The 16,077-nt window shown below is 42.3% G+C and overlaps 3 protein-coding genes across 3 annotated transcripts; all 3 read right to left on the bottom strand.

Moving 5' to 3' along the window:
• Window positions 1–2,457: 2,457 nt before the first annotated feature.
• On the bottom strand, window positions 2,458–3,705 carry LOC113233961. The gene has a single exon (XM_026469197.1). It carries the CDS (start codon window positions 3,703–3,705, stop codon window positions 2,458–2,460), a length of 1,248 nt encoding a protein of 415 aa, XP_026324982.1.
• Window positions 3,706–3,712: 7 nt separating this feature from the next.
• LOC113233960 lies at window positions 3,713–6,843 on the bottom strand. The gene is made up of 3 exons (XM_026469196.1): window positions 6,179–6,843; window positions 5,739–5,947; window positions 3,713–5,691 (listed from the first exon to the last, which is right to left on the bottom strand). The coding sequence occupies exons 1-3, from the start codon at window positions 6,841–6,843 to the stop codon at window positions 3,713–3,715; spliced, it is 2,853 nt and encodes a 950-aa protein (XP_026324981.1).
• Window positions 6,844–11,770: 4,927 nt separating this feature from the next.
• Window positions 11,771–15,672, bottom strand: LOC113233959. The gene is made up of 2 exons (XM_026469195.1): window positions 15,421–15,672; window positions 11,771–11,989 (listed from the first exon to the last, which is right to left on the bottom strand). Exons 1-2 carry the CDS (start codon window positions 15,670–15,672, stop codon window positions 11,801–11,803), a joined length of 441 nt encoding a protein of 146 aa, XP_026324980.1. The 3' UTR covers window positions 11,771–11,800.
• Between the last annotated feature and the right edge of the window lie 405 nt (window positions 15,673–16,077).

Genomic DNA, 16,077 nt, shown 5'->3' with positions numbered 1-16,077 from the left:
ACACACACACACACACACACACACACACACACACACACACACACACAAACACACACACACAAATCTAAAACAAAAATCTCGTTACAGCAGCGTGAAAATATTGTTTTACACATTATTGAAATCCAGTCTTTATTAAAAGTGTTTTTTTTTAACATACTTAATAGATGCGTTACAGTTCCTGTTCGTAAGTTACGCAGACTGTACTTTTTGCTTATACAAAAAGAGATACTCTATTTTTTAAACGAGTAAGAGATCTTTCCAAACCTCGACAGTACATACTTTTGCTTTTATCCTAAAATACCAAAACGTATTTCCTTTTATCATATAACACACCAATAAGATTTCTACAAGCCCCTACGTTACTGTTTAAACAAATGGAGTTGTCAACAAAAAGTGTGAGTTGTGAGCTTTAAGTGACCCCTGCCTTTGACGCCAGTCTCATCCTTTCAAGAGAGGAATTACTCGCACTGCCTTTGGCCGAGACGCTTGCATCCGCTTGCTGGGATTTTTTCAATGTAAACTCCATCTGATACCTGCTGCAGTACACGGTATATTTTACTTATTTTTTTATTCATGACAGGCAATGACTCCAGTCCACCTGATGTTAAATGAAAAGTGAGATTTAAATGCGAAGAAACCTAGCATAATTTTGATATGCAAACATAGCGAGGAAGATTACGAACGAAATAAGTTGACAACTTTTTTTGTACTTAAATAGGACAACTTTAAAATTTCACATATACGTAATTTGCTTCATATAAACAAATGTTTAAAAATACACTTTGATGTATCACATGTGGTTTTATTATACCAAGGGTACGATATTATGGGTACTTTAGTATTTAGAAATAATTTAGAACATTATATAATGCTATGTACATACCACTTCTAGCTTTAATTATATCATTGAGACGCACTTCTTGTAGATTCTTATTACACAGAAAACGTTTACTATACGATCCATTCGCAGATACTTTAATTCGTCGCATGTTTCCGTCGCGGAATATGGAGTCATATATTCTATTTTAAATGCTTAAAACGGTTTTCGTATTTTTAGTTGACATTCATTTGATGTAACAACGAATTCATTTTTATTGAAACTTTTCAACTACCATTGCAATGTACCTTTTGCACAAAATACTTCTAAAATATTTATTAAAAAGTAAGAAATTGTTAAAATAAAATCAAAGCTATAAAGATATGTTATGTGTTCAGATATTGATATGAACCGGGTCTTTTTCTTTTCATCGTATCGATGGCTTACCCTCATTATTGTAGCCTAAAACTTACCTACTTTCACTGTGTCACTAAGAGCCGCCATTAAATCCTCAAGCATGCAGTATTTAGGATATGCAGGACTCCATGTGAAGTAGGCCATCGTTTGGATCTCACCGCACAATCTCTCGAGTTCGAACCATTGGAACAAATTGTTCTAGATTGGGCAAACGTGAGTCCGAGACTTATGTAAATTATTTCAGATCAATGTCGGCAATTCATGCCCAAAAACTCTCAGATTGCGGAGTAAAGGTAGCCACTCTTTCGCGCCGGTAGCTCCTGGTTAGGTAAGAACTAACATTGTTTATGATTTTTTTTTATTATCTAGTGATGGGTTGAACAAGTTGCGGGCCTAGTGGTAAGTGACACGTATATTCATAACAGTTGTATTGCCACTCAATGCTTCAAATCGCAAAAATCTGATGGGCACTTTCACTGCATCCGTCACTTCAAAACACAAAATCGACAAGTCTCATGTGCCTGTAATTTCACCAGCACACTTAACCCTTCAAAATCGGAACAGTAATGCCCACATTACTACTTGGTGACAGAAATAGGTAAAAGGCATGCAGTAATTTCCTGGACGAACTCTTTCACAAGGAGCTCTGTTGCTACTTACAAAACCATTCGACAAATAGCGGAATATACAAGTCCACGCTGGGACAACGTGGTAATCTCCTCTCTTAGATAAATAACAAGAGCCATGGCAAACCTTAGGAGGTTTCTATTTCTGTAGAAAACAGGCACGTTATATATGTATGTGTGGGGGCGGATTATGTGAAAAAACGCCTGGTTGTAAATTGAGCTTCTTGATCTTGGTTTTGCTTGGATCGCGGTGAGATTTGGAACGCCTTCGGATTCTTGTGCAGTCAGTTTTGGAATGTCGTTCCGCTCCCAACGCTCCGCCTTTTATATCATCGCTGGCCCGCCGTGCCGCTCGCATTCTATTCAAGTGTGCGAGCGGGACGGCACCAATGCAGGAGCGGGACGGGAGAACCCTACAGACTCCAAGCAAAACCCCTCTCTCCCTCTCGTTTATTTACCAAAATCTTACACGAAATTAACAATAATAAATTACAATAATAAATTACAACATTAAATCACAATATTATAAATCATATGGGCGCGAACACGTTTTCGTCCTGAACATATTCTCCCGCCGCAGCTTGTAGCTGGAACGTCCTAGGGTTCGCGCTTCGTTGTCTCGTTGCCTCCCGTTGCAATGATTACCAGCTTCTTTGTAGGACGGCGCAGAATTCCTCTGTTTGTCCGCACGTCGACCGCCCTTATTTCTCCGTCGGGGCCTGGGTATGTAGCCACAATGATGCCGCGGGGCCAGGTGTTGCGTGGTAGCGTCCCGTCGGCTATGAACACCAAGTCTCCCAGTTGTAGCGCGCCGTTGGTGGCTCTCGGAGTTCGTCTGTGCTGGAGATCAGGGAGGTATTCTTTTATCCAGCGTGACCAGAACATGTCGGCCAGTCGTTGGCTGGTCCGCCAAATTTTGCGCCCATCGATGTCAGTGTCCGTGAAGGCTCCAGGCAGTGGTACTCGTGAGGGACCCCCCAGTAGGAAGTGGTTCGGAGTCAGGGGGTTCTCGTCTTCTGGAGCAGTGGATACATGGGTGAGAGGGCGGCTGTTGAGGGTGTGCTTTGCCTCGACCAATAGAGTGTGCAGGACCTCTTCTTTCGGGGCGCGTTCGTGCAGTACGGTGTACAGAGCTGTTTTGATGCTCCGTACCAGACGCTCCCATGCTCCTCCCATGAACGGTGCGCTCGGCGGTATGTATCTCCACTTGATGAACCGGATACTGGCGTCTTCCTGTATAGCTTCTAGTGCTGCCCTCTGTAGCTCGGCGTCCGCGCCGCGGAGATTGGTTCCCTGGTCAGACCACAGCTCCGTCGGGCATCCGCGTCGCGATATGAAGCGACGGAGTGCCATGATGGCGGAGTCGGTGCTCAGATCTCCGGCCAACTCGACGTGGACCGCTCTCGTGGTTAGGCAGGTGAAGATCGCTCCGTATCTTTTTTGTCGTGTGCGGCCTACTGCGACTTGGAGTGGACCGAAGAAATCCAGCCCGGTGTATGTGAACGGGCGTTGATGGTGAGCGAGGCGGCTGGGCGGATGGTTTCCAGTCGAGGGTTGTGGAGGCGTGGCTCTCATGATGCGGCACACTCGGCAACGTTTCAGTTCGCTTCGCACAGCGTTGCGTAGTCGTAGGAGCCAGTAGTGCTGGCGTACCTCGCTGGTGGTGATGCCGAAGCCTCCGTGGTGCGTCTGTTTGTGTATCCAGGCGATATACAGTCGCACCCACGGGTGGTCTCCATCAAGCACGGCTGGTGACCGTTGTTGCTCAGTGATATCACCCGCGGCCGCTATACGCGATCGTAGTCGTATTATGCCTTCGCCGTCGAGTAGCGTTGATAATTTCATAAGGCGGCTAGAGGGGGGAAAGGGGGTCCCCCTCATTTTCCTCGGTGAACGCCTCTTCCTGTTGTGCTCGTATCCACAGCGACTCGGCGTGGCGTAGATATGATGCGTCGATCGTTTTAAATTTGTGTAAAACTTGCTTTCCACGCGCAGCTTCGGAAGTATTCGTCTTCTTGCTTTCTGTATCATTTTTTCGCCAAGTAGGGTCGGCGTCGGCATTTTTCCTCGTTCTCTTCCTTAAAGCGGCGCATCGTTGTGTGCGCGTCCGCAGCCTGTCTATGAACTGTAGTACGCGCGCTGTGGTCCGCATGAGGCGTATCCAACTTGAGAAACGAGTTACTTCGGGTAGAGCTTCCTTCAGTCGCGCGCCGACGCCTGTGGTGAGGTGGACCCGTTCTTCATCCGTGACGTTGACGTCCGTGACTTCCTCTTGAGGCCAATTTTCTTCCGACATATATAGAAAGTCCGGCCCCCTGTACCATCGATGATTAGAGTCGAAGTCGTGTGGCACGTCGCGGGTGGCGTCGTCTGCGACGTTCATTTTGGTGGGTATCCATCTCTTTTTCAGTTCCTCGTCGCGGTCGAGTTTCTTTTCAACTAGTTCCAATCTTCTTAACGCCACGTCGTAGCTGTCAGGTGGACGAACGTGCTCGTTACGCCATAGAAGACCGGTTTCAAAGCCTCCCGCCGGTAAACGACGGGTTTTATCTTCTAGTTGTTGCAGTGCTCGTCGCTCGTCGTCGTTGTGGCTGCGTCTCGGTATGACAGCCAATGACTCGAGGCTGAAGTGTTCCCTCATCATCTGCTCCATGGACTCTTCATCATCAGGGGCGACAGCGTGGAGTACTTTGTGGGTGTTGACTCTTTCATTCGATCTCTTAGTGCCGTGTAGAACCCAACCTAGATCGGTGAGTGTTGCGATCGGTTGGTGTCGGTCCCCTTGTCGCACGGCATGTGTGAGTAAAAGATGCCAGTTGTCTTGACCCAGCAGTATCGTAGGTGATCCCTCTTCGTAGATGAGATGCTCTTCTAAGTCGTGCAGGTGGGGGCAAGCTCGTATGACGTTACGTGGGACTGCTTGCGGCGATAGCTTCAAGTTGTTCATGGTGCGGGCCGTTATTGTATGCTCATTCGTGTCGCGCCCGCGCAGAGAAATGCGTACTTGTTGCGATTCGCAGACGTTGATTCGTGTGCCGGCTACACCCTCAATGTAAAAGGGTGCTGGTGTACCCGCTGCGCCGATCCTTCTTGCTAGCGCCGCCTCAATCAGGCTGCACGTTGACCCGTCGTCCAGTAGTGCGAGTGCGTTGCACGTACCCTTGGGGCCCCTCACTTGCACAGGGAGTACCTTCAGTAGCGCGGTGATGTTGCTTCTGTCTTTTGCTGATGCCACAACAAATGATACAGGAGCTTCTTTCTTCTCCTTTGATGAGGGTGGAGTGCCATGCAGCAGTGAATGATGCATGTACTCGCAACCGTCGATGCCGCACCTCTTGTTCTTACACGTATGGCGAAATTTGCGTGTCCGTAAACAGCGGAAACATAGCCCGTGTTTGCGTGCTATGTCCCACCTGGCGGCTACATCTGCTGTCTTCATTTCGTCGCATTGCGCCGCATGATGACCGGTCTTGTCGCAAATAGGACACGTAGTAACTTGTTCGTGCGCGGCTGGCTTCGCTATTTGAGTGTGGTAGCTCTTTATGGGTCTCCTGCCTGCTGGCTCCCGCCGGTCTTCCACAGGTGTGTTCTCGACGGGCGCGTAGCTCCCACAACGTGCAGCTGTGCGTTGCATGAACTCGGTCAGGGTTACTAGGTCAGGTTGGTATTCTGGCTGTTCCGCAGCAAAGTCATAGTATCGATAGCGCAATGCTGAAGGCAGCTTCTCAACCACGGCGCGCACTGTCTCGGCGTTGTGTAGATAATGCGGTCTGTTTAGCGCCTTCAATGTGGCCGTGACGTTGATGATCTTCGATGCGAAGTTGCAGATGTCTCTCGGATGTTCGCCCAGACGTGCGTAGGAAGGGTGCGTAGCTTACTCAGTTCGGCCAGTGCGAGCGCGTCCGAACGACCGAACCTTGACGTCAGTAAGCTCATTACTTCGTTGGAGGACGTGGCTCCGATGAATAAACATTGAGCTGCTTCCCTAGCGGTGCCTTTCAAGCTCCTCCGGAGCCTCGCCAGGTTCTCTTGTTCTGTAAGCAGTCCTGCAGATTCTTCATAGGCTGTCTTGAACGGCAGCCAGTCGCTTGACGAACCGTTGAATATGGGTAATTCTTGAAGTCTTGCAGTAGTGGGTTGAATCGCTCGTGCCGCAGTAGTGATCGCCGTTGCTAACTTTTCGTAACATATGTCGCTCGGCGGCTTATGTTCCAGGTGGCCGTCGTTGTTACGATAGTATTGCGGCTGTTATCTCTCAATTGTGTGCGTGACGTATGTAGAGGGGGGCGCTCCCCCCGCGTAGTTGGTGGGGGGGCACCCGGTCCCAGCTGTCGCAGGTGCCGCGTACGTGGAGATTTTTTCCTGTCGAATGACGTCGCGCGTCGGCGGCGGCGCCTGTGATTCGGCAGGTCTTCCCTTCAATATATCTTCCTTCGTACGTGTGGCGGCAGTGTAGTCTTCCTGCTCTTCTCTTCTCAACCCAATAGTGCTTGTGCGAATCCACTCCGATGTGCGTTCTTCGCGGATCGTGGCTTCCTCCGGTTCGTCTTCGTCCGATTCCTCTTGCATTGCCGCGATCTTTGCAGATAATAAATCGATTTTCAGCTTCAATAATTCTTGTTGCGCTTCCGCTAGCTGCCTACGACGACTGTTCGAAGAACCGGATCGAAAAGATCGAACAGATTTAGGAGAGTATATTCTCCGTGGTGCTTCACTTGTAGTGGCGCCGGCTTCGGGTCTCTCTACTAGTTGGGAGACTGGCGAGGTGGCAGTCGGCGCGGCGTCGATTTGTCTGATCGTTGCGTCGGTTTCCACAGTTGCACCGGTTGTACGTGTGGCGTACGTGGAGCGCGTGTGTTCTGAAGTCGTAGCAGTCTTTTCGGTCCCCGTGATCGTGTCGGTGCCCGTCGAACAGGTTGGAGCAGTGGACGAGGATTCTTGGGTATTCACGGGGTACGATTTTGCGCTTCTGGTAACTGGCATTGTTCTTTCTTGATGTAATCCGGCTGCTGAAGGACCAGAAAATGTGGGGGCGGATTATGTGAAAAAACGCCTGGTTGTAAATTGAGCTTCTTGATCTTGGTTTTGCTTGGATCGCGGTGAGATTTGGAACGCCTTCGGATTCTTGTGCAGTCAGTTTTGGAATGTCGTTCCGCTCCCAACGCTCCGCCTTTTATATCATCGCTGGCCCGCCGTGCCGCTCGCATTCTATTCAAGTGTGCGAGCGGGACGGCACCAATGCAGGAGCGGGACGGGAGAACCCTACAGACTCCAAGCAAAACCCCTCTCTCCCTCTCGTTTATTTATCAAAATCTTACACGAAATTCACAATAATAAATTACAATAATAAATTACAACATTAAATCACAATATTATAAATCATATGGGCGCGAACACGTTTTCGTCCTGAACAGTATGACTTTATTATCTGCGTTAGAAGGGACTCGAATTTTATGGTAATGGGCGAATAATATAACTAATTAATATTGACGTAGTGACGTTCTACCGTTAATAATATTTAATGTTTAATAATTACTAATACAAAGATTAAACTCAAAGAAAAATCTCTTCGATTTGACAGCCTAATTATTTGACTTACCTCCTATCAAGCAGAGGCCGTGCGTTCGAAACCAGCCGCGCACCTTTGAGTTTTCGGAATTCATGTGCGGAATTTAATTTGAAATTTTCCATGAGCTTTTCGGTGAAGGAAAACATCGTGATAAAACCTGCACGCCGAAGAAGGTTCACAACCCTCGGAAAAACATGTCAAGTCCCCAACCCGCATTGGATTAGCGTGGCGGACTATGGCCTAAACCCTCGCCTGAGAGGAGGAGAGAAACCCATGCCCAGCAGTAGGACGTATAAATGGGTTAATGGTGATGACGACAGTTAGTAAAGTGGTTGCCTTGGTATGGCACAGGCGCAGGTTTGAGTCCTGTCAGATCGATGGAATTTTTCTTTGTGTTCGATCTTTGTATTAACAATTCGACGCCGGAAAGCGATCTTGCCGTATCTCGAAAAATAGGACTTTACACCAGGGCTGAAAAACTATTTCAAAAAGTTATTTCTCTTTAATTTGAATTAGTAGAAAGTCAATTTCAAAGTAGGAGTATGTACATCACGTCGAATTATAACAGACTAGTGAAATAATATCACAAAAATAAATGAATACCATAATAGTAAAACATCATAATATCATTACAATCAATATTTTAATATTTGAAGTGTCAAACATTAAATTTATTGTAAATTTTTAATTAGTTAAGTACTTTTACGATGTTTTGATAACGACAAGGACATTCTCCTTGAAAAAACATCCGATAATTTGAATATCGAAGTCACTGCGCAGGTAACCTTTACCAAATAACAACCTTATTCGCTAACGCGTAAGGTAAACGTTCGTTTAAATGTTCGTCAAATTTACATTTCTAGAGTATTTTTAATGGCCCACAAGTCCACAATTGGGTCGCCGAACTATGCAGCGCTATTACACAAAAGGGTCTTCCAAGTACCTAACACTTCCGTTAGAACGGCATTTGCCAGGAACCATCTCGCCTATAAGTTGCCACTCATCTACAACAGGATCAATCGCTCTATCCCTGAAATAAAAACTTTCCGAATTCGCAAAACCAAGGCCCTGCTCAACAACTGGCTTCTCGAACTGTCCTACCAAGACACTGAAAATCTTCTCAAAATAATAGGTTAATCGTCTGCACACCTTCACTCATTCTCACACGCACACAGACACAAACACACACACTCACACACACATTTTATATTAATAATTCTGGTTCAAATGTTTTTGCACTTATTACTCGGCACTGATGATTCATGTTTTTAATTAATTTTTAAAGATAATTCATAATAATAATTTTAACTAATTTACTATCATCCGCTGTTACATGCCCAATCGTACTAAATTGTAACTCATTTTGTATTACTTGGCTCTCACGATACAGGGTCCCCCTAGTGTGATAGCCACCAGTAACTAGTGTATACTGAATAACTGTCCTTAGCCAAACTGTGGATGTTGACTTATTGTTGTAATCACATAAAGTAAATAAAAATATTTGTATTTGTATTTGTATTTGTAAACTTTTCATTACAGCTAACCCATTCGGGAGAACATTACAATGTTAATTATTACATTAAAATGAAGTACTTTAACAATACAATCGTCAATTTCTGTAACACTCGAATACTCCGAAGCTTCGATTTTGGACCATTATTAAGGAGTTGAATTTAAATTTATAGTATCAAACTTGACGAGCTCTTTACCCCGTATAGTAGGTTACTTAGCAGTGGCGAAAGGTAAGCAGTCACGGTAACCGCTGCAATACAAAGACAATTCCCACTCATTATATTCTACTAATTTGGAGAATTGATTTAAGTCTACTAATACAGTTGAAATTCCAAAGTAATTGTACAAATGTTTTGAATAATTTTCAGATTAGTCTCCTCTACCTAATTTTGGTGGTAATTTTTATTATTTGTCATATATTATAGTGAAATATTTAATAATATTTCAGGATACCACACTCGAATATTAAATAATAGTTCATGATATTGTTATACAATATTTAAATAATAAACATTGCCACCGCAATTATAATGGGTATAGAAAATTATCCAGGTACGTCTTGGTAGCTGATCAAGAAAGAGAATACCAACAATACAATAGTTAAGTAATAAGAGCAATGCAAAATAAAAATATAGGTACGCACTCAAAGGCGTAAACATAGTAGTCAATTTTTTAATCTAAATTTAAAATATTGTCACCGAAATTAGGTAAAGAAAACTAACCTGAAAATTACTCTTTTGAAACCCATAAGAAGTGGTAAATGGCCCTTTCACTTACCTACTTCGTAAATCCAAATTGCCCCAAAAAGTAGAAATTATACCACAAAAAGGATGCGGTTGAAATCATTACCAATTTGCGGTCTACACCGGAATTTGCTATACATCGGCCGCACTATAAGTTTCCGGAACTGGCCACTTACATAAACAATATTTAAAAAGTAATTACAACATTTGAAAATGGAACTCTGGCTGTAGAATACAGTTTGTGTCATCTGACTCTCACTTGTTTTAAATTGTGACGTCATTTTAGATATTGGTTGTCTACATCACCATAGATTTAACTCGTGAACATTTTCGTAGTATGATTTTTTACGACTTTAAGTGTAATTTAATAGCTCAGCGGAGCTTCGCTCAGCTTCAGACAGAAGTTATTGACAAACTCCGTAAAAATAACCGTAAACGCCGTATCAACTTGCACCACAATAATGCCAGTTCTCACAGGCCAGACAGATAAATGAATTTTTGAAGGTGAATAACTTTGACCTTATGAGCCATCCGCGTACAGTACCTTCTGACTTTTATTTAATTCCAAAAATTAAGAACCAATTACGCGGTCAACGATATTCATCACCTGAAGAGGCTGTCGAAGAGTATGAAAAATATGTTTCAGAGGTTGAAATGTTTTCAAAATTAGTGCATTCATATGAAAAAGTGCATTAACGCTAACGGAGAATATTTTGAGAAACAATAAATTCATTTCTGACCATTTATAGTATTTTTTTCTTATTCATTCCGGAAACTTATAGTGCGCCTCACGTATAAGAATTCCATTTTACATTTTATCCTTTGTCTTTGCACACACATCGGATATATAATATATACATCCCATTAGTTCTCTGTACATAGTACTCAAGTATATTATTATTCGTATATAACTCGTAAGAGTAGTGAAACTTTCCTCTGCTGGTTGTGCTCAAAGATGACGTAATTTTGTAAACTAATCAACAACTTCAAGAAGACAAAGTCTCTGTGCTCATGGCAAGCCTACTGTTTGTTAGTTTTTTGACATTAATATTATATTTAACTGGATGATGATGTAAAAATATAGAGAAACGCCCCATGGGTATTGCAGCAATCATCAGCCGTCAAACCCTCTTCCGACATACAAAATGTCTTGATGCAAAACAATCAAACAAATGTTTATTTAAGACGCGCGTATCAAAATCTGTATGAAAATAAGTTCCCCAATTACAATACAATTTTACTTTTTATTTTTTATTTTAATTATACCGTTTTTTTATGTGAAGGAGGCAAACCAGCAAACGAGACACTTGATAAGAGGTGGTTATCGTCGCCCATGGATATTTGCAACATCAGATGAGCTGCCTATGCGTTGCCAGTCTTTGAGAGCCCTGTTTTTTAAAGAACCCCGTGTCATAGCGCAAAGGAAATACATCAGGAGGAAGATCATTCTACATATTGCAGGGGTGCGGTTCGTAATATATAACAACAACATATTTTTAGTCGATATAAGGGTGAACAGATATAATTTATTTTTGATATACAGACATTTGACATATTATAAGGTCACTGGGTATAATAGGCGTTTGATATAATAACTTTCAATCTAATATACCGATGGCATAATATTCATTTTATATAAACACTTCAGACATAATATTTACTGAGTATAATGTATTATAAATATAATTCCAGTGGTGTTTAGGTGCAATGGTGAATGAACCGAATTTGTTTGCATTTGTTAGTTGGTTCGACCACCTTTTTGGGTTTAGGTTAGGTTAGTGTATGTAATGAAATATTCAGCTTGAAGTTTTAATAAATATATTATAATATATCAAAACCACATACAAACAACAATAAATAAAGAATGGTCATGTTTCTCTTTCAAGTATATTTGCTAATTTATTTCGTTAAGCGCTTCAACCATTCGTAAAACGAAATATTGTGTTATATTATTTAATACATTGTACTGGTAGTACTTATACCGTTCCTACATCATGTCACCTAATCATTATATCTAACCTGGCATTGTAAGACTAAGCTGTGGGGATGGACTCTATTCCTTTGGCGAGAGGTGCGTTGGTGGAAACGAGACGAAGGCACCAGTTCCAAAAGTTCCTCAGAGCACTCCCCACAGGAAGAACAAACATAGAGAGCCATTCCTCGGAGCACTCTCGATTATAAAGACGGTAGAACACACACAGAGAGCCAACGTCTCCCCATAGGCTAAGGGGCTCCATACCATCTGCGAGTTTAGGATCGTCGACAATACGAACAGCCTTACGTTGAATGGAGACAAGTACGTAACCTTTAACGAAAGAGACATATATAAAGCATGTTTATTAAATAAGCGTACTACTTCCTATATTAACGTGACACAGATCATCACGCGTGACCCTCAATGAGGTATGTACGTGGAATTTATAGACTCACATGCACTCTTTTGCTACGTCTATTTACACACCTAGTGAATTTTACAAATATTTTAAATTTGTGAAATCATTATTAATCTTTATCCTGCACGTCGAAGAAGGTTCACAGCCCTCGAAAAACGTAAGTCCCCAACATATACAACACATATAAAATATTACCATTTCTGTTTTTTATCTTGAGGCTCTGACGAGCTTATAAAGAAATTCCTGATGCCGCTTACCTACCGGTTAGCTATCTACTTTACCACCTTACAAATAGAATTAAATTGCTCAATTGGTTTGAAAAATTCCCTTCGCTGCCGTAACGATTTTTCGTTCAAATAAATGTTGCCTATTTGTAGAAGCAGTTGAGAAAAAATCCCTATTATTGTTGGTAGTGGTACATACCTACATTTCTTTGACGTGTTGCGAGGTTATAAGAAAGTCCAGAGAGAGCATTATATGCTCAGTATTTATTTGTATAAATACTGGGTACTAAATAGAAAAAGAAAGAAGTAATATTAGTAAGTAAAAAAGTAGATGTAGGCAACGAAACTATTCATATATCACTTTACAGACCCTATGGTCACGGTTGACTTCAACCGTGATCATGGGACCTGAAAAGGGCCCGCTCATGATTTAAGTCTGGAAAAATAGTTTCATTTCCTATGTGTAACAATCGCGAAAACCTAAGAACTCGATAAGTAGCATTATGTCTTATTATGCATTATTTTCAAAATCCTGAAATGCTTTGAAAACTTCTCTAAGCAGCGAAAAATCTCGCAGTATAATACAATTCTATGCAGGTTCTAATACAATTCAAAACATTTTGTCACCCCAAAATGAGATTCGCCACCAGTACACGGGGCAATAAGCGTATTTGCACATTGTATTGTATTTGTTCTGCTTGGTATTTCGTTGTACTCTTTATGCTTTTGTTTGATATTTTTGTTTTTGTAATTCTGTTTCATTCTAATCAACTAGATAATATAAGCATTACTGTATTCCCGTTTTGAAGAGTGCTGGTGAAATTACGACACGTGGGACTTGTCAACTTTAAGTCTCAGGATGACGAGCGCAGTGGCACTGCTCCTCAGATCTTTGTTATTTAAAAATCTGAGTGACATTGCAACCGTTAGAGACAGGCGTGTCGCTTACCACCAGACGCACAACTTGTCAGTCTCATTTCTAAACAAAACAAAAAATGTTTGTGTAAATTAGTAAAAACTTAGACACGAAAAAGATAGAGTCAGATCTTCATTTGTTATGATTCCTATAATATTATGTTACGCTTCCTGCATTTTGTGTTAACCTTTACGTTATGTGCCAGTCTAGTTAACAAGACACAAAAATAAATATAATATGGTACTGGATATAGAGTCAGATATTTGTCAACAAAGTAATACATAATTTTCAACTTTTCAATCCTTCCCACGGACCATTAATTTCGTAAAACGATTTATCACAGCAATTATTGCGGGCGACAAAAAGCGGCAGATGCTTGCTCCCATTCATATTCCGACTGTAAGCCTTTGCCTGATGGATGACGGCATTGGGAACAAATCTCAGCAACTCGTTTATATGCATAATTACTTATAATGGTTTCTATACTTTGACTGTGTTTTCTTGAATTACAAATGAAATAAACTGAGCTGCTATTATAACAGTACAGTGAGCGAAACGTTGGTAAATGGATGTTTCGCGTTAGCAGATAATTAGTTTTCTTTTCCAACAGTATCATCAAAAATTTGCCTTTTTTTGTAATAGCTAAATTATCTTGGATAATTCTCTTCCGTATGGTCGTCTATATATAATGTATTGCCTGATAAGCAAAAATGTCCACTGCTTGCGTCTCAGAACGACTACAATACCAATGTCGTGAATGTGTCATTATTGCTCTTGTTACTTAATTATTTTTCATAATAGTATTTTGAACAGTTAATAATGTAAAATTGATCGTAAATTTCAAGAAATTAAAATTTGTAATATTTCGAAGCCAAGTTTTATTGACAAAACCTTATCACACTCTATGCATCTCTTTTTTAACAAGGTTTCGTTAAACTAAGGCAGGATTGCCATACTCTCTAAGCCGGCAGACGGGATCGTCACACTGTGAACTGACAAATGCTGGCTCCGGCTCATATCGACTTTACCCTTTCTCTGATAGATGACGGTCTTTAGAGAAAATCTTCGCAAGTCGTTTATAACTTTCTATAGCAAGATTTTCGCATAAAGAACCTAAAAACGTATAAGTTGCGCATACAAGTACACAGATTATTATTTTGTATTGTACGTAGAATATTTAGTCAGTAGATATATGTATTTGGGATCTATCATGTGTCAATCTTTCGTTTGCTCTTAGGTGTATATGATTACCCCAATAGATGCAACAATAATAAAGCTAAATTTTAATTACTTTAAAGGCATTGCAAATAAAGACAATATGTATGTGTAGACGGAATCTCACAGGATTTACTAATTAAACCTTGATGATTTATTTGACAATTGAAAGTTAATTTTTATTTTATAAATTCAAACACGACGATGAGGCATCTGGTCTTACAATAGACAGAGTAAGTAAATATTATTTTCCTTATGTAAGGCGGATTAGTTTGTATGTGATGTGTAAAGTAATTATGAGCTCAGTATTTAATATTTTCACATACACACGTGGGAAAGGAAGGCCAAGGTCGGTCACAAGGTCCCGCAGTACGAGGCTAAATAAAATGAATGGGAGGTCGCTCCCTCGCCCTCGTTCGCCTTCACATCACCACTCACTCGTCTCGCTTGAGCCAATAATATGAAAATAATCTACATAATTCTTACTCCACAACTCCATCACACACTTAGTAAGCTGTTGCATCAGACCGGGTAAGTAAAACCTACGTTATATAGGTATCTAGCAGTGCTGGTAAATTGACCTCCGAATACCTACTAACGAATATTAGAGTTTGAAACGGATGCGTGGCTTATGTCAGAGCCAGCCCCTTCGAGCACACCTAGAGATAAGCGCCGGCTTCCGATAACAAATGATGCTGCCGTCCTTCGATATCGTAAACCGACCGACAATTTTACAAATTATCTGTCAGAAACGAGCAAAACTTAGCAACGATCGATAAGAAAAACGCTTTCCGGTAGAAATTTCCGAGGCTAATGTAATGAGAAGGTGGCTCCCGAGAACGGGTCACAGTAAACATCACACGGCGCAGTCGCATAAATCGTCTCAGGACTATTAATGCTATCGGAAAAACCATTATTTACTAACGAATTCGGGCGCGTCGTCTGCGTGTTTATGCGTCTGCCGATGAGTGTTGGATGATGAACTCACCGGCGGGGACGTCGGCGGCGGAATCCGGGCACAGGTCACCTCAGGCAATCCATTGATGAGCGACGGGGCGAGCGCGGGCGGGTCACATGTCGTGCGTGCGGACGGCACTCGGCGGACGGGGACGCGGGTGGCTGTTGCAGGTCGCGGCGGGCGGCGGGCCGGCGAGCGCGCCGGGACTGGCGGACGGCGCCGCACGTGGCCGAGGCTCAGGTAGCAGCAATCGATGTGCGCTGCGGCGCCCGCGCGCCACATTCATGCCGCGCGAACAGCTGACGGCCGAGCCCGTAAACATGAATCGCGCTCTCCGCCCTCCCGTATACCGCCCCTCAACACCACCCCTCGCGCGCGCCCTGCCCTGACCTACTCTGCGCAGGGCGCTACCACACGTCACCTATGATAATGTGCTATTCGCCTAAATACTTCAATTTATCGTAATTAACACCTATTTGCTCGCTGATTACTTAACAATAACCGTTGCTAAAACCATTTATAAGCAAAATTAAGACATTCCTGAAAAGGCATCATCTTTGGTTCATATATTATAAAATTTGAAGTCGAAAACCCGAAAAACGTTAGGTATAATAACACAAATTACGAACACAAACTCAACAAACCCGTAAAATACGTTTGCATAAGAAATAACGATTGGTTAATAGC

Source organism: Hyposmocoma kahamanoa, unplaced genomic scaffold (assembly GCF_003589595.1).
Source record: "Hyposmocoma kahamanoa isolate Upper Pololo Valley unplaced genomic scaffold, ASM358959v1 80, whole genome shotgun sequence".
NCBI lineage: Eukaryota > Metazoa > Arthropoda > Insecta > Lepidoptera > Cosmopterigidae > Hyposmocoma > Hyposmocoma kahamanoa.
Note: the sequence above shows the minus strand (reverse complement) of the source record. Positions and strands in the feature narration are given on the sequence as shown.